Source organism: Peromyscus leucopus, chromosome 20 (assembly GCF_004664715.2).
Source record: "Peromyscus leucopus breed LL Stock chromosome 20, UCI_PerLeu_2.1, whole genome shotgun sequence".
NCBI classification, from domain to species: Eukaryota; Metazoa; Chordata; class Mammalia; order Rodentia; family Cricetidae; genus Peromyscus; species Peromyscus leucopus.
This window is the reverse complement of record NC_051080.1, coordinates 39,223,760-39,247,662: the sequence shown is the minus strand read 5'-3', so window position 1 is coordinate 39,247,662 and position 23,903 is coordinate 39,223,760. Positions and strand designations below refer to the sequence as shown.

The 23,903-nt window shown below is 52.1% G+C and overlaps 1 protein-coding gene and 1 long non-coding RNA gene across 6 annotated transcripts in view; one reads left to right on the top strand and one right to left on the bottom strand.

The window, feature by feature from the left end:
* Positions 1 to 23,123, bottom strand: part of Septin3 (septin 3) — a 32,475-nt gene extending 9,352 nt beyond the window's left edge. For 2 of the 5 annotated variants that reach the window (XM_028871244.2, XM_028871245.2), the window contains exons 1-6: positions 10,650 to 10,906; positions 5,817 to 6,008; positions 3,446 to 3,574; positions 2,927 to 3,008; positions 2,477 to 2,614; positions 335 to 452 (exon numbers count right to left, since the gene is read on the bottom strand). In XM_028871244.2, the coding sequence (XP_028727077.1) occupies positions 335 to 452; positions 2,477 to 2,614; positions 2,927 to 3,008; positions 3,446 to 3,574; positions 5,817 to 6,008; positions 10,650 to 10,659 (669 nt within the window). In that variant the 5' untranslated portion in view covers positions 10,660 to 10,906. Of the gene's footprint in view, positions 1 to 334; positions 453 to 2,476; positions 2,615 to 2,926; positions 3,009 to 3,445; positions 3,575 to 5,816; positions 6,009 to 10,649; positions 10,907 to 11,071; positions 11,136 to 13,458; positions 14,901 to 18,501; positions 18,610 to 22,993 lie in introns of those variants that run through there. The other 3 variants (XM_028871243.2, XM_037197699.1, XM_028871246.2) reach the window with 3 other exon arrangements.
* LOC119086381 lies at positions 13,925 to 17,696 on the top strand. Its single transcript, XR_005089655.1, has 2 exons — positions 13,925 to 14,010; positions 14,743 to 17,696. It is a non-coding gene; the product is annotated as an uncharacterized LOC119086381 (long non-coding RNA).
* Positions 23,124 to 23,903: the final 780 nt, after the last annotated feature.

The following is a 23,903-nucleotide window of genomic DNA, read 5'->3' as shown; positions in this document are numbered from 1 at the left end:
TCTTTTCTTTTCATCCAATGAGTACTAGTGTGGGCCGGACTTTCAAGTCTTTCTAGTAACCCTACCATTGGAGAAGTAAGATCTCGGGTTCCCAGTGATGAGTATCTGGGAGCCTTTGCAGACAAATGTGGAGGGTGGGTCAGAGGCAGCCTGGAACTGCATGGACGAACCTTTGGCCCAGGAACTTCTAGCCCTCGCCTCCTGGATGGTTAAGTGGGAGGGAGTTAGGATGGGAAACTGGAGCGGAGTGGAAGACAGGGCAGGTAGGAAATGGCTTGGACCCTGAGGAGGGGAAGGAAGCCCTGGACAGGAAAAGGGCAGAGGGGTGGCTCACCCTCTGCTTGAATTCAGACTTCTCCTCCAGGGTCATGGTGTCAGCCTTGGCAATCACAGGGATGATGTTCACCACTTTGCTGAGATGTTTCATGAATTCAAGATCAAGAGGTCGTAAGCTGGAGCCCAGAGGAGGCAGGAATGTCAGAGTCACCAACTCAGCCCCTGCCCTCCCCACAGCGTCCTTGGGGGAGCACCGGTCTGGGGATCTAGCTGAGGCCACGCAGCTGCAGCCTCTCCCCTGGCACATGTCCACCGCTTCAGCACCCGCTGTGTGTCCCCAACTCTACCCTCAACCCATCAAACCAAGCACTCCCTTTCCTTCCTCAGTTTCCATGTAAAGCATGTCTCTCCTCAAACCCCCTCAAATCATTCCATGACACCGTTTCTGACCTAGGAATTTCTTTCTTTGGGGGACATACATGGATGGCCATGACCAACTGAACTCTTCTTAACAGCCTCACCTTGGCACCCACGTTCCATCCTGTAGAGCCAGGCTCTAGAGCCCTGGTCCGACTCTACTTTGCAGTCGAGGGGATTCATTGAGTCCGATGTCTGATAGTTCCCACTATCTGTGGACCAAGGTCTCAGAAAAGCTAAAACTATTGTTTTAGCCGAGGCAGGAAAATCTCAAATTCCAAGCCAGCCTGGGCTACAGAGTACGTACTAGGCAATTTTGGACAACTAAGTGAGACCTCATTTAAAAAAAAAAAAAAAGAGGGGCTGGAGAGATGGCTAAGCGTTTAAGAGCACTGACTGCTCTTCCAGAGGACTCGGGTTCAATTCCCAGCAACCACATGGCAGCTCACAGCTGTTTGTAACTCCAAGACCTGGCACTCTCACACAGACATACATGCAAGCAAAACAGCAACGCACATAAAATTTTTAAAAAATCAAAAATAAATAAAAAGTGAAAGAGCTGGGCACGGTGACACATGGGAGGCAGAGGCAGGCAGAGCTCTGAGTTCGAGGCCAGCCTCGCCTACAGAGCAAGTTCCAAGACAGCCAAGGCTACACAGAGAAACCCTGTCTCAATAAATAAATAAATAAATAAATAAATAAATAAATAAATAAATATTTTTTAAAAAGTAAAAAGAGGGCTGGTGTATATAGCTCAATGTTAGAGTGCTTACCTGGCATGTGTGAGACCCTGGGTTCAATTCCCAGTACTCAGTCTTAAAAACAAAACAAAACCAACAAAAAAGCCCTCATTTTATTGAGCTCCTAGGTCTGACCTACGTTTATTATTTCACCACCTCTATCACTCAACATTGGCTGGGAACCCCTGGCTCCTTCAAAATTCAGGAGGGTCTACCTTGCTGTGTGTCATCCTCTCAAAAACTTAAGTTCTGACCCTGCAGAAGGGCTTAGAGAGACACAGCATCCTTCGGAAGGTGGCTAGAAACACCACTGAGATCCCTGACCCCTGCCTGTTCCCACATTGCTCATCACGGGGCCCATCTGTTACTTACAAACCAAGTTCGCAGCACAGCCTTCATCTCTGGATGTCTGGCTCCTCCTGCTGGAACGGCCCCTGTCTAGATACCTACAGCTAAGTTCCACATCTTGCCTAGATGCCAGCCCCCAATCCAGCAGCCCTGATTCTCCCTACGTTACCTTTCTTGCCTCCCCCACACCCCAAGCCTTGTCCAAAGCAAGTATCTGTTGAACAAATGAGGTGCTTTCTGCTCAAGTTCTCTCTGCTGGTATAGTTGGGCTGTTCTGGGTACCAGTAAACAGTACTGGGGGGCGGTGATGTGCTGGGTACCAGTAAACAGTATGGGGGGCAGTGATGTATGCTGCTGGTGTACCAGTAAACAGTATGGGGGGGGGGGGGGGGGGGGGGCGGTGATGTGCTGGGTACCAGTAAACAGTACTGGGGGGCGGTGATGTGCTGGGTACCAGTAAACAGTACTGGGGGGCGGTGATGTGCTGGGTACCAGTAAACAGTACCAGGGCCGGGGAGTGATGGTCAGCTTTACTCTTTCTTATGGAAATCCTGGGGAACCCTAAGGTCACAGGGCCATGACCTTCCAGCCATCTGACCCTCCCCAGCTAAGTCCAGGTAAGGATTCTCCAATCCTTGGCACAAACGACACAAACCGGAGCCAGGCCCGGTCGTAGGGGTGGGTCTGGTACATACGAGTGTCCTGTGGGGGAGATGAAATAGAGGCAGCAGTGGACGCGGGTGTCGGGGATGCGCTTCTTCCTGGCGATGTTCACCTCTTCCTTCAGGAACTTCTCATACTGCTCGTTGATGTATTTCTCAATGGGCTCCCAGCTGAGGGGTTGCGGCGGGAGACATGGATGGGATACATCAAGAGGACAGACTCAGGAGGGCCTCTCAGGCCCAGTCAGGTCCCAATCCCCTCACACCCATCTCACATCCTAGCCTCCCTTCTCTCCCCGATGACGGGTTCGCCCTCAGCCTCCCCATGGATGGCTTTCCATGGATGGTTAGCAAGGGCAGACTTCACCCAGGGGACCCAGCCTCTCTCCCAGGAGGATGCAGGTCGTTCTCAAAGGGAATGAATCTGCACTGTGTCTTCCTAGCGGAGTATTTAGGAACAAGATCTCAGAGGCAGGCACACACCAGTTTTCATTGTTGATCTGGTCCCCGAAGCCTGGTGTGTCGATGACTGTCAGCTTCATTTTGACACCACCTTCCTCTATCACTGGAGAGAACAGAAAGAGCACCACATAGGTCAATGCTACAGTTGACCCCAGGGGCCCTGCAGCCTGCTGGCCAGGAGCACCCATACTCTTAGAAGCAGCTAATAAATTAGGCAAGCCGCGGCCGTCTCCCATGAGCACTTTTACGAAGGCTCCTCCCTACACCTAGAAGACAGTGTCCTACTTCTTCTGTGTCTACTTCTGCCTGAATCCTGAGTTTTATACCTAGTTCAAGACCCACCTCTCAGTTCTGCACACACTCCCCCCCACTCCCACCTCACTATCTAGGCCTAGCAACGCACGGAGTTTGCACAATTTGGAGCTCACTTCCACTCTGTGCTTCCCTTTCACATCTTATTCCCCAGAGGCCCCCTTTCTCTTACTTGGCATCAGGGCCCCTCCAAAGGATGCCCACAGAGGATGCTGGCCTAGTCCTCACCATGCCCGATTGCTTTGATCTCTACAGTTTTAGGGATCTTCTCCTCCCGGTTCCAGCTGGAGGCCTTTCGGCTCACTTGGGACTTGAAGAGTGTGTTGACCAGCGTTGACTTGCCCAGTCCACTCTGGCCTGTAGCAAGGGAGGAGGAGACAGGAGAAAGGGAGACAGGCCGCACATCTACCTCCTGAGCCACAGAGCCCTCCTGTGAGCTTACAGGGCTCCGGAGCTGTGATCCAAGCCCTCTTTGAACACCCCTTGGGGATGAGCATTAGGTAGGAATGTCCAATGGAAAGGACCCTTGAGAAATGGCAGTTGGAGTCCATGTTCCTTCATGGACCCCAGGACCATTGGGAGAAGGCACAACTTGTACATTTGTGGTGTGTGTGAGATGTAGTTTTCTGATTTGGTCTGGCTTGTGTTTTTGTTCAGCTTAGCTTTTCCATCTTTAATAACACTTAAAGTGAGAACAGGATTACTTTGTATGCAGATCCTGCCTCACAGTGCCTGAGCGCTTCCCCATCTGTTAGTAAACTTGGTCTTTTTACTTTTTACTTTTGGTGCTGGGGACTGAAAACCAGGGCATTGTACTTCATTATCAGGCTCTTTAACACAGAACTAAACCCCCACCCCCACCCCCAAAATCACTCTTTGTATCACCCCTGTGCATCTCACAGCAGAGCTACCTACCTCCCCTTGTTAAGATGTAACATGTGTGAGGGAACACAGATCAGGGCTCACATCCCAAGAACCATGCTTCTTTTTTTTTTTTTTTACGACTTATTCATTCTGTGTATGTATATGTGTTATATGCTCATGTTGTCTGTGTGTGCATGTGTGTATGTGTGTGGTACATGTTATGTGTGTACCTGTATATATGTGACATGTGTATTATGTGGGATGTATGTATATGTGGTGTTTTCACCGCTTTCGGCTTGTCATGCTATCCCCTTAGGCCATCGTCTCTTTACAGATGGGTAAGGAAGGAGGGAACTGGCAGAGACGGGGAATGGTGAGAAGCATTTTCTCATCCCACCTGAGGAACTGGCAGAAGCCACTGAAATCGTTATGTTAAGAAGGCTCTGCAGGAAAGAACACGCAAGTCGAGAGCCTCTCTGTGTGCATGCGTAGATGTAGATGGGGATTGCTAAGAGTTGCGTTGGAGCAGTTCCCAGCCAGGATAGAAGTCTAAATTTATCCCGAGGTTAAAAGAGTTATGGAATTAGAATGGATGGCCCAATGAGTTCGGCATGTTGGGGAAGCCATTGGGTAGCTAGTGGACAATGAGTTGGAGAGGAAAGGAGATCGAGAGCCAGGAGGGTCAATGGCACCCCAGCTGGCACAGCCATAAGTGTCCATGAACCATCTACCATCTACTTCTGCTTTTTGTTTTGTTTTGTTTAGGGTTTTTTTTTTTGTTGTTGTTGTTGTTGGTTTGGTTTGGTTTTTGTTTTTTTCAAGACAAGTTTTCTCTATGCAACAGTCCTGGCTGTCCTAGAACTCACTCTATGGACCAGGCTGGCTACAAACTCACTGAGATCCACCTGCCTCTGCCTCCCAAGTGCTGGGACTAAAGGTGTTGTGCCACCACCGCCCAGCTTAAGAACTTCCGGTTCTTAAGCTAAGACTTTGGTACCAGAAAGTTAAAACAGCCATGTCACCGAGCACACTGTCAGCTCAGCTGGTGTATTTGTAGCAAAACATCTGTGAATGAGTCTACCCTGGCCAAGGGTCTTAGCCTTCTGCAGACCAGCACTGAGTCAGGCAGCTGCCGCTCCCCAGGTGGGCTAGCCTAGGGTAGCGGTGGGGGGGTGGGCAGAAGCTGACAGGCCTAAGGAGATCTTTACAAGGTTAAAGGGACAGGGCTTGTTGATTAAATGGGGGAAGGAGGAGGGAGGAGGCTGCCTCACTCCATTTCCACACCCAGTGAACAACTCAGATGAAGCCAATGTCCCTTCCTGCTACATACTGTGACTCACGGATGCTACTCAGTGACTAAGACCCTGGAAAATCTTGAAGCTTTAAGGTGTGAACAATTAGACCATCTTTCACACCAGTCCTCTCACAGCTCTTGGAGATGGGAGAGGGCTGACGATGTCCATTCCACAAACCTAAAAGCCAGCTCAGAGTGATGACTTGGCCGCCTGTCTACATTCAGCTAGGGTTAGGCGAAGCCAGGCTGGCCGTCCACCCAAATCTCCCATCCTTGAATCAGCTGTTAGGAGGAAGGAACCAGACCTTCGTGATCAGCATGATGAAATCCTCCCTCTTAGAAAGAGCTCACCCTAGAGAAGCCAGGTCATTCGGGGGAAAGAAATGGGATCCTTGGCGCTGCCCACCACTAGGCCTTCAGTGACCCCATGGCTTTCCATACCAACGACCATGATGTTGAAGTCAAAACCAGTCTTCATGGTTTTCTTGCGCATCTGTTCGATGATGGTGTCGATGCCGATGTAGCCTAGCAGGTTAGAGTTGATGCTGACCGGCTTCATGGGCACCGCCGGCTTAGGCCTGGGCTCAGGCACCAACTCTGACATAGCTGCGTCCGTCCTGGCCTCTGGGAGCCCTGAAAAGCCAAGGTGGGAGGAACAGGCAGGGTGAGTGACAGGAAAGCAGGGGTTTCGTGAAAGGCACCACAGTATTTGATACGGAGTCATAGAGTTGGGACCAGAAGAGACCATAATATCATCCAGTCTGGGTCCCGAACTGTGTAGATGAAAAGCCCACTGATGCCCTGTGGGTGGGTGGGTGGCGGACTTGCCCAAGAACACTGTTTTAGGTCAGTTGCAAAACCTGTACCAGTACCAGGTTTTCCAGTTTGTTTATTATGTAAAGATCTACTTGTTTTTATCTTATGTGTATAAGTGTTTGCCTGAATGTAAGTATATGCACCATGTGTATTCAGTGTCCACAGAAGCCAGGAGAGGACACTGGATCATGCTAGAACTGGGTTTACAAACCGCTGTGAGCCGCCATGCAAGTACTGGGGATCAAAGCCAGGTCCTCTACTAGAGCAGTAATCGTTCTTAACCACTGAGCCATCCCTCTAGCCCCAGCCGGGTTCTCCATTTGCTGGACACTTTCAAACACATCGCTGCTCCAAAGTACTGCATCTGCATATGCGATCCAGGGCCTCCTTCACCTTAGCTCTGCTGCTACCTGGATAACACTATTGCAGCGGGGCTGTCTTGTGTCTACAGATGGTTAGTAGCACCCACCGTCTCTGCTGGTTTCCAGAAGGACCTCTCAGATGCAAGCACCAAAAGTCTCTCTACGGAGTACCAAATGTTTCTTGGCGGGGGCAACTCCACCTCAAAGGAGCACTGGTCTATCAAATGTCTCAGTTATTCAGACCTGCATCTTGCCTTGCCAAGTAAGGAACAGGGAAGCTCTAGGGTTCTAGGTCTACTGTCTATCAACTGTCAGCGGCCTCGGTTACTTGGTCTTTCGGAAGCAATCAGTGCTGCCTTTCTTTGCAGAGCAAGCATGACTCCAACCCCAGCCTCCCCTCTGTGCGGTGAGTTTCAAAGCCGGTGTGCCGCAGAGGGTCTCCCAACACCTCCGGTGAGAAGCTTTGAGCCTGGGGAGCCAGCAAGGAAGGAATGATACCCGGTCCAGGACTCTTGCTCGCCTAAGATGGCGCTTTCATACTAGTAAGCAACAGAAGGGGGAGGCTGAGGAAACAGCCCCCCCCAAGAAGGTCAAAGGTCCCCTTGGTGGACCAGGGGCATGTTCACACACAGGAGAGATGTGGCAGGTCACTGTCCAGCAAGGTACATTCTAGGAGAGATCAACTTCATTTCCCTGTCTGGAAAATGGGTGTGGGGGTGAAGTGAAAAAGATCTCGGCGTGGCCGGGCAGTGGTGGTGGTGGTGGTGGCGGCGGCGGCGGCTTGGCGGCGCACAGCTTTAATCCCAGCACTCCAGAGGCAGAGCCAGGCGAATCTCCATGAGTTCGGGGCTAGCCTGGCCTACAGAGCGAGATCCAGGACAGGCACCAAAACTATACAGAGAAACCCTGTCTCGGAAAAAAAAAAAAAAAATCTCGGCTCTGCTATGTGTCAGCTGGTCCTTGCCCAGGCCACTTCCCTTCTCCGAGCCTGCTTCTTCCTCTGTAGAATAGTAGGATCATGACTAAGGCTGTGGTGAGCATCACATGAGCTATGATGCTTATAAGCCCAGAGTCCAGCCTCACAGACCCATGCTCTCTTGCCCTTGCCTTTGTCTCCCCCACTCCCCCCACCCAGACAGGGTTTCAATGCATAGCCCCGGACTGTCCTGGAACTCAGTAGACCAGGCTGGCCTCAAATTCACAAAGATCCGCCTGCCTCTGCCTCCCAAATGCTGGGATTAAAGGCGTGCACCACCACCGCCCAGCTACCTTTCACCTTTTCAAGTTCAGCTTTCTGGAGGGGGATTGAACCTGAGCACATGAAAGTATCTCTGAAGCGGAGGTGCCCCGGTTCCTAATTTCAGAAGCATATTCTTTACCGCCGTGCTCTCCGGGAGCCGTGCCGTTTTTAAAACCCTACGGTTCATGGTTACCACCCTGCGTCTCAGCCTTGTGAGGAGGGTTGATGGAACAGCAGATGGGCAGGAGGAAGTGGGAACATGTCTCCCTCCCCATTCCCAAGCCCAGCCAGGAGTCTGCTCCTGTTCCCCCACCACCTGGTCCTTCCCCTGGTCCTGGCAAGATCTTCTTTCCTGATGGAAAACTTTCCCGTGTTCCCCCCTCAGGCACAGTTAAACCCAACAAAGCCTCAACACCTCCCCAGAGCCTGGCTCTGCTCCCTCTTGCTTCCCAGGAAGCTGCTGCCAACCCAAGGGGCTCCAGAGGGCAGCAGGATTGGCTCAGCCCCGTGACAGCTGACTCTGAACAGGCCGAGTCCGCTCCTCCACTCCACACACGGTCCATGTCCCCCTTTAGCACATCTGCCCTGGGAGCCAGTGCCCCGATTCTCCTTCCTGCTGTTCTCACAGCCCGGCCCTTTTGGTTTCCTGCGTGCCCTGCCAGGCACATTTGGTACCCACAGCCTGTGTTGGGACATAAGCCACCTGGGCGGCAGGCGAAGGGACTTGTATATGCGGAGGCTGCAAATACTTATAAAGCATGTCTCCTCACCGTGGCCCACTCGGCTCTGTCTGTCCGACCCTGATTGAAGGAGGGAGCTGACCAGATGCCCAAACAACTCCTAGAGTCTCTGGCTGGCCTGATGTAAGCCCAGGCAATGAGCGGCTCTCACTTTCATTCTCCCAAGGAGCCGTGTTAGCATCCACGATGAGGAAGGTACAGGGCACCTACTAGCAAGCCGGCCTCCTCCCGACCGCATGCCAATCACATGCCAGTCACAGGCTAACGTCCGCCACTGATCAAGCACCACAAATACCATAGACGCCACTGTGCCACAAGCTCTGCTGGAACACCTTATACCCCTCCTCAAGACCCCAGCTAAGTCACTTCCCAACTGATATGGATCCCGCCCCCTGTGAGCTGCCTCAGTGCCCTGCAGGTTCTACAGTACTTAGCATATCCATTCACTCCAGGTCATTCTAGACGCTGCCCATGGAAGCCTAACTAAACCAAGGGCTGCCTTACATGCCCAGGATATATTTGTATCCAAGACAAGGTCACTGCCCCCTGAGGACCCACTGTGTGTGAAGGTGCCTAACAAGTACACCAGGACCTCCAGGGTCCAGATCAAATGCTGCTCTGGAGTTGGCCTCTGTGGCTCCACGCTCTTCTCCCCGGAACCCCCCGCCTAGGTCCCACCAGGCCATCCTTGGATGGGCAGCTGATACAGGCATGAGTCCTGGCTAGGTGACTCCTAAGAGAGGGGAATGTCCCTGCCTTCCTAAGTCATACAAAACATGTACTAAGTCATACAAAAACATGAATGTAAATGACCTGTCACTGAATGGATGCTGCTTTCCAGCCCTCTTGGAGGTCGGAGCCATGCTTTATCGTTCTCTGTGCTCAGTGCATCCTAGCATATCATAGATACTCAGCGATGAATGAACAGATGGTGAATGAATGAAAGCCCCACAAGGCAGGAGTCCCTGCAGACACCACTGCTTCCTGTCCAGAGCACCGGGACCCCACCCCCCACCTACAAATAGCTGTTGTGTGAGCCATGGTCAAGGTAGGTAGGTACACCTACCTATAGAGACCTCCTCCTCCATCCCCTGCATCCGAGATTGGCCTGGGGGCTTCCCAAGAGTGGGGAAAGAATTCATAACTGCTCACAGCAGAATGCACCTAGATGGCCCTTGGGACCCCTTCCTAAGCTCCCAGCTCTCCTAGAGAGGGTTACATCTGTCTGCAGCACCCCCTGCCAGGTACCACCTGCCATATCAGTGCTCCAGGAAGAGAGACAGTCCACCTGACTCAGCTCTGGCCCCACAGCACGGCCCACTCCATCCCTAAGGCAAGCAAGGATGTCATGCTTTCTCCTACAGGAAAATGAATGGCTTTGTCTTTGTCTGGTCCAGAGACCCCACCCCTCTGTTGGAAAGGTAGCAATAGAAGAAGGGGACCTTTCTAGAATGATACCTGCCTGCTGAGCTTAATGCTAGGCTATCTCTTCCTTCCCAAGCTGAGGGGGTCTCCCCCGGCCCCGTGGTAACCAGCAGCTTTAAAAACCCCACCCCCACCGCAGACAGAGCCAATTCTAGTTCATCCCAGCTCCAGCCTCGGGCAGCCCAAAAAAAAAAAAAAAAAAAAAAAAAAAAAAAAAAAAAAGGAAACAAGTCCTTCCCCATTAAAAGAAGCAAAGGGCCCTGGGACACCCCCCTCCCCCCATTCTAGTCAGGAAGCCAATGAGTTCCCTTGGAGACCACCAGCTGGTGCTTGTCTCTGCGCTTGGTCTCTATGTGGGGGAAGGGGACGGACTGTCAGCATACCGGTCTCTTACTGGTTGTAGGTGGTCTGGTACCCATGCTTGGAGTACATGCTGTGCATGTGTGTGCGTATCCTGGTGTGCTCCAGCGGGGGCTTTCCCTAAGCATCTGGGTCTCCTCCATACCTCCCCAAGCTCCTGTGTATGCCTTTTCCCGAGACTATGCTTCCAAGTGTGTGCCACCTGGTGTGCGTGTGTCCATGCACATGTCACTGCACGTGGGGTCTTCGGCACAGCAAACCCTCCCTTTGGTAGCGCTTGGGGCCGTAGCCTCCTCCCGGCCGGTGCCAGGCGCCCAAGCGACAGCCCTACCTTTGGACATGAATCCTCCTTTGTCTCGGGTCCTCCGGGAGATGCTCAGGGCGCGGGGCTGCAAGGCTGAGCCGGGCGCGGGCTCCCTCTGGGCCAAGCGGCCCCTGCAGCCGGGCCTCGCCCCTCGGCGCCGTCCGCCTACCCGGCCGACCCGCCACCCGGCCGCGCCGCCCCTGCGCCCCGCGCCCGCCCGGGACCTCGCCTCCGCTCGAGCCGCCCCTGCCCGCGCGCACCGAGGCTGCCGCTGCCACCGGCACCACGTGACCCGCGCGCTTGCCGGCCCCGCCGAGGGCCCCTCCCCTTCCCGCGGCTCCCGCGCCAGCACGCAGGAGCAGGTACGGGAGCTCGCGTTGCCCCGCCGGGGAAGGTGCCTGCATCGCAATACCTGTCTCTCTCCCTAGAATCTGTCCCCAGCTCCCTACCAGGTCTGGGGCGCCGGAGATCGGTGGCAGCTGCCGGTGACCGTGCGCGTGCGTGAGTCACGCGGTGATTGGAATATTGCGCTGGCTCACCGCGGTTCTGCCCAGGCGCGGTTGCTGACAGACAGAGCTCCGAATCAGAGAACCGGGTTCCAGGCCCAGCTCCCAGCCTGGATCCTGAACCCTATAACCTTGAACTACTCGGGAACTTCCCTAAGCCTCCTTTACCCACCCGAAAAGTCTTGGATGCGTTGACGAATGGCTTTTGGTCGACCCTGGGAGCACAGGGCTGAGGATGACCAAACCTTGACCTTAAAGGTTTAGGGTCTAACAGAAATCCGAAAGCTGGTTCACTCAGGTGCTATGGAGTGCTAGCAAACAGGCACCCACGGAGATAATGAAAGATTTGGAGCAGGTGAGGGCCAACGTGAAAAAGCAAATGGTGATGAGAAAAAGGAATAAAAGGGCATTCTCCGGGGAAAGGCAACGGGGCCTGCGAAGCCCAGAGGAGACAGAGCAGTGCAGTGGATAACTCCGAACGCTGACCTGGGCTGAGGCAGGAAAGATAACGGACAAAGACTGCCCCCAGCTAAGAGAGTGGAGAGGCAGGCTGAGCAGCGAGCTTTAGAGGTGGTAACAGTGAGACTTTAAAACTCGGCCACCAAATGGCTGAGTCTCTGTGGCAGCTTTGTGAGGACGGGAGAAGCAGGAGGGTACAAAGCTGTGACAGCTGCGGGGTGTGGTGGCACACGTCTTTAATCCCCGCACTCAGGAGGCAGGGGCAGAGCCAGCTGGATCTCTGTATGCTTCAGGTCAGCCTGGTCTACTAGTTAGTTCCAGGACAGCCAGGGCTACATAGATACATTGTCTCAAAAGAAAAAAAAAAAGTGTTGACAGCCACATGGTCAAGTACAGAGGAGCCACATAAATCAGATTGAGAAAAGACAGAATAGGATGGAGACAGAAATTGAGGAAGGCAGGTTACCTGGGGATCTAATCACTGGATCAAAGGTGGGTGGTGCCTGCAGCTGAGAGAGGGAGATGGGGGAGGAGGGCAGCTGTTTCTAGAACAGTGGTTCTCAACCTTCCTAATGCTGCAACCCTTTAATACAGTCCCTCATGTCATGATGACCCTCAACCATAAAATTATTTCGTTGCTACTTCATAACTGTAATTTTACTACTGTTATGAATCAAGTAAATATCTGATATGCAGGATATCTGATAAGCAACCCCTATGGGGGTTGAGGACCACTGTTCTAGAAGAAAGGGTCTCCCTGCCTCTAGACATGTCCCGGAGACACGCAGACGGAGGAGTCCAGCAGATGTAGCTGTCTGTATTTCAGAAGAGAGCCGAGCTGAAGATGGAGAGCCAGGGTCAGAGAGCAAAGACTGAGGACTCGGCTGTGCGCCTAGTGGGACCAGAAAGGCTTTGTCAAGCCCAGGACCCAGTTCAAGCGCTGGACTGGGTACTTTCCAAGCCTTCGTCCTGACCCAGAACCTGAGCTTTGGGAATGTTGAGAAGGAGATTGCTCCAAGTTGGCCAGGTCTGGTTTCCAATCGATGTTCTGCCACCACTTACTTAACTCTGGTGTGACTTCGGTATGCCACAAACCTCTCCGAGACATTCATGGTATTTCTAGCCCTTGTGCTGACCTGTTTATAGATCTGTGTGTAGGATGCACACACACACACACACACACACACACACACACACACCTTCAACTTTAAAGAACTGTAACCAAGAAAGACTTCCAGGTAAGACTGGCCTTGAACTACTTATCCCCTGCCTTTATCTCCCAATCAACGATGGACCTTTTAAATCGCAGATCTCCTACAAAGCTATTTGTGAAGTGATTGAGGGCTCCCTGGGTCATTATCTCCCACCCACAGAAACTCTGGGATGTCAGACTGCTGACAGAGAAGCTACAGCAGACTGAAGAGCTTGTCTGTGTTTGGCGACGTTAGACTTGGTGTTCGTTCGGTTTTGTCTTTGGTTTTTTGAGACAGGGTTTCTCTGTGTAGCCCTGGCTGTCCTGGAGCTCGCTCTGTAGCCCAGGCTGGCCTCGAACTCAGACTTCCCTTCAGGCTGTGCTCACCCAATTATGCTGCCTTTTCAGAGAACTAAGAAACAAGCATAGGTCATGGTCAAGAGAGGGCTCAGCGTAACTGCTTCTCCACAGCTTACGCTGTAAACCTTCCTTCTGGTAGCTTCCCTCAGCCTGACCTCCAGGAGCTTAGCTCAGGGGACACAATCCTCTTCAGACCCTCAACCCTTGTCTCCTTTTCTGCCACCCATTCGATTCTGACCCTAGAGTCCCTGCTCTCTTCCTCAACCTATCGAGACAAGGTCCCTGCTCCCCCAGCCATGGTACTTCACCAAGTTCTTACCTCTGGGTTCTCTGGCCAGCTTCAGCGAGGTAGGTTTGGTGGCGCTGTCTGTGGCAGCATCCACAGTGGCATGGTCCTGGCCTGGGCCTGTGCTTCTGCTTGGCATTAGAAAACAGCTTGCGGCGTCTGAGATGGTCAGGTGACTGGTCTCACCCGCGGCTGGCAGTGGATAGACCAGCACAACTGAATCCATGGCTATACCCTGTCCGCTTGTGTCCAACACAGAAGAATCTGTAGTTGTATCCAGCTCGGCTAGATCGGCTCCAGCCAAAGCCGTGGCTGTGTCCATCCTGGTCATGCCCAAATCAACCTGATCTGGTATTTCCAAAGCCATGGTCGAGCCCGCCGCCGCCGCCGCCGCCGCCGCCGTCACCGCCGCCGTTGTCGTCCCCCCCACCATGACATTTTCCAGCTTGTCGGAGTCTGCAGTCACCAGCTTCAGAACTTGGCTTGGCTTGGTTGTCTCTGCTCCAACTAAATTCATGGCTGTGCCTAGTTTGGCTGGGCCTGTTATCACCGAATCTGTGGCCTTTCCTGCCTTGGATGCTATAGGTAAGTCAATGGTCATGCCCATCTTGGCACCCAAAATAGGAAGCTCAGTGTCTCTGACCATTCTAGACGGGTTTGGTGTGGACATATTGATAGCCAGCTCAGGTCTGTTGATGGCCATGGTGCCTAAATTTCTGGCTATATCTAGTTTTGTGCCCACAGCAGACAAGTTTGTAGGAGTAGCAACCCTTTGGAGATACGCTCGGGATCTGGGAATACTCCTGGGCTTGGATTTGCCTCTTCCTGGAGAGGTTCTGGTTTGGGCTTGACCCACAGGGCCTGAACTCTGAGTAAACTGAGATTGGAAAGGTAAAGCCAGACATGAAGACACCAGTGGCTTATCCCCTGAGGGTGTCCTGTTGGATTTGGTAAGATCTGGGTTCCCATGGCCTTCAGAGGAGGTCCTGACCTCTGACATTTGGGCCATGGGTGGTGATCTTGAAGTGAACAGCCTCCCTTCTCCTTGGGTGACAGCCTCCTTGCCCAAATTGGGCAACTCTTCCCAATGAGAAAGTGGGGCATCCAGGGGCCGTGTGGGGACGTTCTGGCGAATCGTTAAGGAAATGGAGCTGAGTTTCCTGGGCATAAAACTATTGGGAGGCAGGGAGTTTAGGGGCCCTAGGGTGCCCCGTTGGGACATACTCCAGGCCCTGGATCTAAAGCTTGGCTGGCTGGCAGTCTGTAGGACACTGCTTTGGGGGAAGGCATCCAAATGGACGGTCTTCTTGATGGCAGGGATGAGAGGGGACACGTCTCCAGTGAGCTTTTGGTGGGTATGGCGCCCCAGCATGTGGCTTCGAGAGAAAGAAGTTCTGGAGCCTGAAGCTCTGCGCGGCTGCATCTCTGGAGGAGGTGGTGCAAAATCGTGGTCCATCCAGGCTGTTCGGCTTTCCCTGAGGCCATCACAAGAAAGGAGAGCAAACAAGGATGAGGTCTCAACTCTCCCCGTCCCAACCAGCAGATGGCACTGCCAGCCTGAAGGGACCTCATTTGGAGACTTGTTGAGTCCTTAGTAGAGTGTGTGTTTCCTACAGCCCAACGGCTTCCAGCTGTTAGAGACTGACACACGCCTTATACACCTGCCCCTGCAGCAGCCCAATAGAGGCCCTGCTGATGAGCAACTTGCCCCTGACGTGAAAGAACCCAGGATGGGGTTCAGCTCTTTCTTTTCTTGGGTCTGAGTGTGACTGCTCTCCCCGGACAGCTCTGTGGAGGTTGCATACCTATGCAGGGACTCTGGAGAAGGACAGTCGGTCTCTCTTCCAGAAGCCACCCACAGCGGCCAAAACAAGAATCCAGGTGTCTGGGTCAGAGGCCTTGGAATGGCCAAATGGCCTCAGAGCAGAGTCTGAATCAGAGGATTCTGCTCCAACCAGGAAAGAACCTCTGAGCTGGGCTCGTGGTGGGGAGATATCTGGGGGAAGCCTGAGTCAGTTTGGGTGCATTGGGCAACTCCTAAGTATAGCCCAAAAGTGAGAAAATAAAGCCTCCTTTTGAAAATCCAACACAGGGCTCCCAGGCTGTGCCTGACGCGGTGGAGATAAGGCTGAAAGTTAGCAGGGGCCAGACCAGGCTGCAAAGTGGTTCAGGTTCTGCAAGTTAACCTGGGCCCATCTGTGGTTAGGAACAGCCATTCGAAGGCAGGCTGAAAGAGGCATTGTTGGAAATGGGATTGAGAGTAGGCGGTCTGTGGGGTGTGACGAAAGGGCTCTGTGGCTGTGAGATGGGCCAGGGATGGGATTGGAGAAGGCTGCTGCGGGCAAGGAGATGAGAGAGAAGAGGGTACCCAGGTTGATGCTCCAGTGCTGCCAGGTAGTCTGGATGGATGAACCACATTCCCCAAGGAGGTCTCCAGGGTTCCCCAGGGGCTGGCTGGTGGCCTCTCTGAGCAGCACAAAACTCAGCCTCTGGGGCAAAGTTATTTCCGTTACTTTTAACACCATAGGCAGACAGGCTGCTTGAGGAACCAAGCCAATGCTGGTGGGGAGAATCATCTGAGTGTAAGGAGCTGGCAGAGGAGAATGACGTCCTAGCCATCTCTCTGAGGTTTGGAACAGGAGACAGGAAAGGCAGGAAGCCCAGGCATCCTCACTGCACCTTAAGGGACAACCTCAGCCCTCATCTCTAGCCATGCATTTGTATCCAGACGGTCCAGCCTTGGCTCCTTCTCCATCTGGCACATCCTTGCAGCTCCTGACCTCTTCTTGTCCACTGTTCACACCACACGCACTTGGGTGCACCATGTTCACACTGCACTTAGCCACAAGCCCAAGGACAGAAACTTCTGAGGTCGCCTTGTTCTTATGCCACCAGATCCCTACCTCCTCACTGAGCCCCATGTGCCATGAACACCTTGGTCCTGTCCTTGCCAATGGGCAGGTGCACACATGCCCCCCCCCCTCTCTCTCTCTCACACACACACACACACACACACACACACACACACACACACACTACACCTACCTTGATCAGAAGACAGAAAAGGGGCAGGAAAGTGGCCGGTAGCTTTTCAGTCAGAGAAGCTGGACCAATTGCAGACCCCGCCCCCTCCTCTGCACCCAGAGGCCAGCCATGTGGCCTGGCTCAGAGACCTCTTTTCCCTGGGTCCTCTGGGGAGGGAGAGGGGCTTTCATTCAACCTCCCAGTCACAGTCCACAAGCTGAGGGGCCTGTCACCTCTCTCCTGACTTGTCCCCTCTAGCGACATCCCCAGCGGCTGGGCTGGGCTCTGGGCAGGGAAGATCTGGCTGGAGAGTGGGTGGCAGTGAATGGCTGCTCTGAGTCTCTGGAATCCTACAGAGTTATGGGAGTCAGCCAGCTGAGCTGCCCTGAACACAGGGCCACGCAGGGAGGGGGATGCCCTGGTGTTCCACCTAACCCTTGACTGGCCCCTTGAGAGGTATCGCCAGTAAGAGAGAACAGGGTTACTCCAATGATGATGCCATTGTTTGCCCCACGCAACTTCCCTCTGCCCTCCCTCTGCACCCCCCTTCCAGAAGTCTGGTGACCCTGGAGCTACCTGTGCCCATGCCCCTGAGTTCTTGCCTCAAGTTGCAATTTTTGAGTATGCATCTATACCCTTCAAAACCATTCTCTGAGATCCCATTTGCTCCAGACAGATCCTAGACTAAGACTCAGGCTGGCCCTGGCCCAGACCTCAAAGAAATCCACAAATCCACCCAAGCTGGCTCTGGTGAGGCAGATTCTCAGCAGCCCCTGGCCACTGGACTGGAATAGGTACCCTTTCCTGTGTGCCCCAGCACCAGGCTGGCTTTGTCACACAATGGTGTAATAAGGGACCGTGGTGGGAAGAGCCACCACTGGCTAGTTACTTACTTTGTGCCAGGCACTGAGCCAGGCTCAGGGAACTCAGAGTCTGCTCAGGAAGACAGATATGTAAGCAGATTCCTCACAGTATTAGCCACAGAGTACGTGACAGGGACATCCCCCAGACACTCACTCTGACCCAGGAGCTAAGCTAAACATTCTCCGGGCATGTCTCCTAATCATCACCTTGTCGCTTGCTTTTTGCCAATGAGGACACTGTACCCCACAACACTGTGGGTCCTATGTACTACGCTCCTTGGCGAATGACCTTCTGGCTTGGCCAATAGAACTTTCTGTGATAATGGAAATGTTCTATATCGCCACTGCCCAATAAAATGGCCACTAGCCACAGGTGGCTCCTGAGTACTCGTCATGATTCTCTGATGACCAAGGACCTGGCGGTTTCATTTGATTTCGTTTGAATGTGTGTCTACTGTACCGGACAGCACAGTTCTGAAGGACCTGCCTCTTACTCTTCTCCGGGCCCCAGGACCTGGCAAGAACCACAGAGTATGTTTCTGTAGAGTGACTAAATGGTGACTATGTGGGCCTGGGATCCTCCCCTCTCATCCGTTCTCTCCCCTTCAAGCTTTAGGTTTCCAAAGCTGGCTATGCTCTGGTTACCAGGGCAACCTGCAAGAAATCACAGTGGAAGGGGGGAGGGGCACTGTCTGAGTTCTCCCCCCTCCCTACGTGTTTTGAGGCCCCGAGGAAAGAAAGAAGTGGCTGGGGGAAGACACAAAATCTGCCTGGACAGCCTGGGGAGCAAGCTCTGTAGAGCCAACCTCTGCTCCATTACGTTACCTCCTGGGGGTCCAGCATCCTGAGCTGGAGTCAGGGGCCCTGTGGTCTCCTTGCCTGACCACTCTCACTATAAGACCCCTGTCTGCTAGGCTGGGCAGTGGTGGCACACGTCTTTAATCCCAGCACTCGGGAGGCAGAGACAGGTGGATCTCTGTGAGTTCGAGGCCAGCCTGGTCTGCAGAGTGAGTTCCAAGAGAGCCAGGGCAACACAAACCCTGTCTCGAGGAGGAGGAGGAGGAGGAGGAGGAGGAGGAAGACTCCTAGGTCTCAGCTGTCTTTTCAGTTAGAGATTAGATGCCCTCATGCGATTTCTTCCAGCCTAAAGATCTAGAATCCTCCCTCCTCCCTCCTTTCAGAGCAGGACCTGAGTCTCGTCCATCTCTGCTTTCCACGTTCCGGGCTGCCTCTCTCCTTCCCCTCCAGTGTTGGCTGGCTCCGAGCAAGCTGTTTAGGATTTTGTCATCTGCAGCCCCTGTAGGCAGGAAACGTGTATTCAACCTCATGTGTACAGGTATATAATGTAAGTATATAAACCCAGTACTTACTGATAAATAATTCAGGGAGATTCATTTTACCTGGGGGTATAGTGCAGTGGCAGAGCACTCAACAAGCATGTATTAAGGCCACGAGTTCAATCCCCAGAACCACAAAAAATAAATAACATTAATTTGAAAAAGAAATTTTAGGGTTGGGGATTTAGCTCAGTGGTAGAGCGCTTGCCTAGCAAGCACAAGGCCCTGGGTTTGGTCCTCAGCTCCGGGGGGAAGGGGGGGAAGAAAAGAAAAGACAAGAAAAAGAAATTTTAAAGCAACTCTTTGTGGGGGGGGGGAGCTGATGAGATGGCTCAGTGGTTAAGGGCATTGGCTGCTCTTCCAGAGGTCCTGAGTTCAATTCCCAGCAGCCACATGGTGGCTCACAACTATCTGTAATGGGATCTGATGCCCTCTTCTGGCCTGCACATGTCTTTCCAGACAGAGCACTCATACATAGAAAATAAATTAAAAAAAACCAATTCTTTGGTACACATAAAATTCTACCATTTGTTAAAGACAACAAATTTGCATACTAATGAGATGGATGACTTTATTTTTACATAAAGAACTAAATCTTAGCTGTTTACTCAATGCTATAGAATGTAAAGCATTCAGTATTTTTTAGACTTGATGGATATTTTGATTTTTTTTTTTCAAGATGGGGTTTCTCTGTATAACAGCCCTGGCTGTCCTGGAACTCTCTTTGTAGACCAAGTTGGTCTCAAACTCACAGAGATCTGCCTGCCTCTGCCTCCCGAGTCCTGGGATTAAAGGTGTGCACCACCATGCCTGTCCTGTATTTTGATTTTTATAATTCACAAGGCTGAGAATGCCTGCTTTGCATAAATCAAAAGTATAATAATGACAGGAATGTGTTCAGAAATTGTTAGAAATTCTTCCCTACTCCCAAGTCAAATTCTCCTTAATGACTCTTTGGAACTCCAGACAGCAACAGAAACAGCAGTGTTTTGTTTTAGACAGGTTCTAAGTTGGCCTTAAACTTCCAAGAATGACCTTGAGCTTCTGCTCCTCGGGCCTCCACTGCTGAAGGATGCGATTGTGGATGAGCACTCCAGCACCTGGTTTACGCACTGCTATGGATGGGGCGAATTTTATCCTTAGGCGATGAGAAATGACAGTAGGAAGACACTGACGTCGCTTCCCATCTATGACGGCACTAAAAGCACTGCAATGTATAATATACCATCGTCTCTGCGAGGCCTTAGGTGGCATTCACTGATGGTATATGGAGTGCAGGTCAAAGTGTGCACACTGAATGTTCAATACCAAGGGTGGACAGTGAGAGTATGCCCATCCAACACACAGGAATTGGCCAGAAACCTACAGATTTGTTTCGAGTTTGATTTTGAATTAATTTGTGGTTGTTGTGCATTCGGAAACCTTTTACTGTTGCCCAGTTTTTACCACCTCCACATTCAGTTACTGGTGGCCACCCACAGTTTTTACAGTCTGGGGTTAGTAGAGTTCACTGCTTGTCCAGCCATTGCAAAGTTGGGTCTAGCTGCCCTCTAGTGGCCGAAGGTGACAATGCCCTCCTTTACATCCACACTTTCTCATCAAAGACTGAGAAATTGACAAGTGTCCTCCAAGGACGGAGACCTCCACTCCCTGACAAGAGGCCCGGGCTATGAGATTTCTCAAACATGTGATTCTGCAGCCATGTGGTTCTGAACATCCCTTCGTCTCTCTGAGCTCCACGTTGTCCTGTAATAGGGGTTGGATTAGACAGCCTGGGTAACAAACCATTCCAAAACCCTCGGGGCTTATCACACCGAAAGCTGGTTTCTCATTCATGCCTCCTGTCCACAACACCGTGGACCAACTAAATGTGGTGTCATCTCCACTCCAGGACCTGACAGAGCCTTCCAGAGCATTGCCAGTGATTGTGACAAACTGAAGGTTAGTGAACTCCTTGCCAGCTACTAAAGGCTTTGGCCTAATATCAACTCATTGCCCAGAACTAGCAGGATGACCCACCTATCACATGAAGGTAGGAAAGTAAAATCCTACTGCCTACTGAGAGCTGGGGAGCCAGGGATATTTGGTAAGCAGTGATGTAGACTCACAGGTTGCTGTAAGAATGACCTCAGGGAGTTTCGAAGACGCTCATGGCCCTGTTAGGATATGTTACACTCACTCCATGTAAGCCATGAAAATTGGGATCTCTGGGGCTAGGGATAGCTTGGTAGTAGATTGTGTACATAGTGTGTATAAAACCGTGAATTCAGCCATACATACACATGCACAGTTGTGGCCTTGGAATTCCTATTTTCTTGTCTATTCACCCCCTATAATTTCTTTTGGCTTCCATGAAGCTGTGGAAAGCTATTCAAAGCCACAGAACCAAAAGGGGAAATGGACTTGCTGCAGTCACATAGTCATTGGCGGGACACTCAGATCTCCATACTTCAAGTTCTGAGGCTCTCACTTTATGGGGCGAGAGGGAGAAGATCTGCCTACCTGGGTCCTCGGAAAAGATTGTTAACTGACACTGTGGCCACTGTAGGTGCGGCCCTGGTCACATGTGTGTACGTATGGACAGGTTGTGCTTGCATGGGTGTGTGCCTGCGTGTAGAAGTCAGAGGTCAATGTTGGATGTCTTCCTCAATCACTCTCCATCTTATTTCTCTGAGATAAAGTCTCTCAATGAACGTGGAGCTCACTAATTTAGCTGGGTTGCCTGCCCTGTGAGCTCCCAGGAACTTCTCATCTCGGTTTCCCTTACAGGTACACCTGACTTGGATGTGGGTGTTGGGAGGGCAACTCATGTTTACACAACAAGCATTTCTACCTAGGAGTATTTTCCCAGCCCCGTGACTGTGGGTTTTTGTTTGTTTGTTTGTTTGTTTGTTTGGGGGGGGGTGTTGTTGGTTGGTCTTGCTTTTCAAGACAGGGTTCCTCTGTGTAGCCATGGTAATCCTGGGACTTGCTCGAGGTTAGTAGACCAGACTAACCTCGAACTCACAGAGATCCACCCGCCTCTGTTTCTTGAGTACTGGGCTTAAGGGCATGCACCACCGTGGCCAACTCCCATGGCCACCTTTTAGAGGATGCTGACAGCCTCCGCTCTGCTCTCTAGCTGGTCTTTCAGCCTCTAGCAGCCCTCAAGCTCAGGCACAGTGGAGAAGACTGGGGGAGGGACAAAGAGAAGCCTGTCCTGCCCTCTCGGCTGCAAGCTGAACATTGTATTCATTCCTGCTCGGGACTCTGCACATTCTCATTCCCTGTCCTCTCACTCTGGGCTGAGCCCATACACACCCACCCTGCCATGCCCTGCCAGCTCCTGGGACTCTGCAAAACCTCCTAAAAGCAGTTGAAAAAAAAAAAAAATCCCCTGCCGTCTTGGTCTCCTAGCAGATGGCAGCCCCTGGTAAGCCCCCGGGGTCCCTGCTTGGGCACCAGGCCTACTGGTCACCATGACCAGACACTTCTCCATGACGTCAATAAATAAATCACATATAAACTAGGGCAGAAATAAGTTACTGGTGGGGTGACAAGGAGGTGACAGCATGTTTTCTCCTGAGTCTAAGCTGTGCTTGAAAAGATACCCTCTGGCCTGGTGGTGGTGGTGGTGGTGGTGGTGGTGGTGGTGGTGGTGCACACCTTTAATCCCAGCACTCAGAAGACAGAGGCAGGCGGAGCTCTGAGTTCAAGGCCAGCCTAGTCTACAGAGCGAGTTCCAGGACAGCCAGGGCTACACAGAGAAACCCTGTCTTGAAAAACAGCCAAAAAGAGACAATAAATAGGTATCCACAGAGAACGTGACAGAGCTGAGTCCAGGGCCAGGTGTTGGCAGGGGACATGTATCTGGCCTGACCCGTCTGTGATGTCGGTGCCTGGCACACGGAGATGCTCTGTGGATTCTGCCGGCTTATCAGAGGATGTGCCATTTCAATCTCCATTTTTGTTGGGTTTCCTGTTGGCAGGCCCTGGCTTCAGGCTGTTCCCTGCCCTGTCCTCTGGCATGCCCAGGTGAATGGAAAAACTTTGCCTCCACCAGTACTGGCCTGTGGCTATAGGTGGCCATACCTCCTTACCCCATAAGAAATGCTGAGGAAAGCCAGGCGGTGGTGGCACTCACCTTTAATCCCAGCACTCGGGAGGCAGAGGCAGGCGGAGCTCTGTGAGTTCGAGGCTAGCCTGGTCTACAGAGTGAGTACCAGGAAAGGTGCAGAGAAACCCTGTCGTGAAAAAACAAAAGAAAAAAGAAAAGAAAGAAATGCTGAGGATACAGTTGGCTCTGTTGCTCTTTCTATCCCGTCAGGAACACGTCCTTCCACCGTTGAGAGGCAGAAAACACACCTTCCGTGAAGAGTCACTTCCTCTCTCATGTAAAATAATCATCGTCAGACTTCCTCGAGTTTCTCTTTTCCCTCCGGCCATCAGGAAACTCGAGGATAATAACAGTATGATGGTAGGGATAAGCTTTTCAAGAGGACAAACGCTTCATGACGCGTGACAGGGTGACATCACAATGAGTCTGTCATAAGATGTAAGTGATGTCATACATCGCCTTGTGATAACAAAAGAAATGCGGGTCGGCTGAGAAAGGAGCTCAGAGCGGTTGCCCTCCAGAATGAGCTTCGTCGGGAGAGAGCCTCGTCACCATGGCGGCCGGATGAAGTAGGAGAACATTTAAGAGGGACAGTGCGTGGAGGCAGACAGCACGGGGAGCCTTAAAGGGAGAGGAGCTTCATCCATTTAAAACCTGGAGAGGAGCCGGGCAGTGGTGGCGCACGCCTTTAATCCCAGCACTCCGGAGGCAGAGCCAGGTGGATCTCTGTGAGTTCGGGACCAGCCTGGTCTACAGAGTGAGATCCGGGACAGGCACCAAAACTACACAGAGAAACCCTGTCTTGAAAAACCGAAACAAAAAACAAAAAAACAAACCTGGAGAGGGCCAGGCACAGTGGCACACGCCTTTAGCCCCAGCACTCAGAAGGCAGATCTCAGTGAGTTCAAGGCCAACCTGGTCTGTAACGTGAGTTCTAGGACAGCCAAGTCTACACAATGAAACCTTGTCTCTAAAAAACCAAAGCAATAACAATAGCAAGAAAAATGGAAAGGATGCTTTCCACTGACTGTCTCCTGGGGTTCTGTTTGTCTTGCTGCTGTTCCTGAGACAGGGTCTCTCCCACGTAGCCCAATCTGGCCTTGAACTCTCGACCCTCCTGCCTCTACCTCTTCAAGTGCTGAGATTAACAGGAGTAGG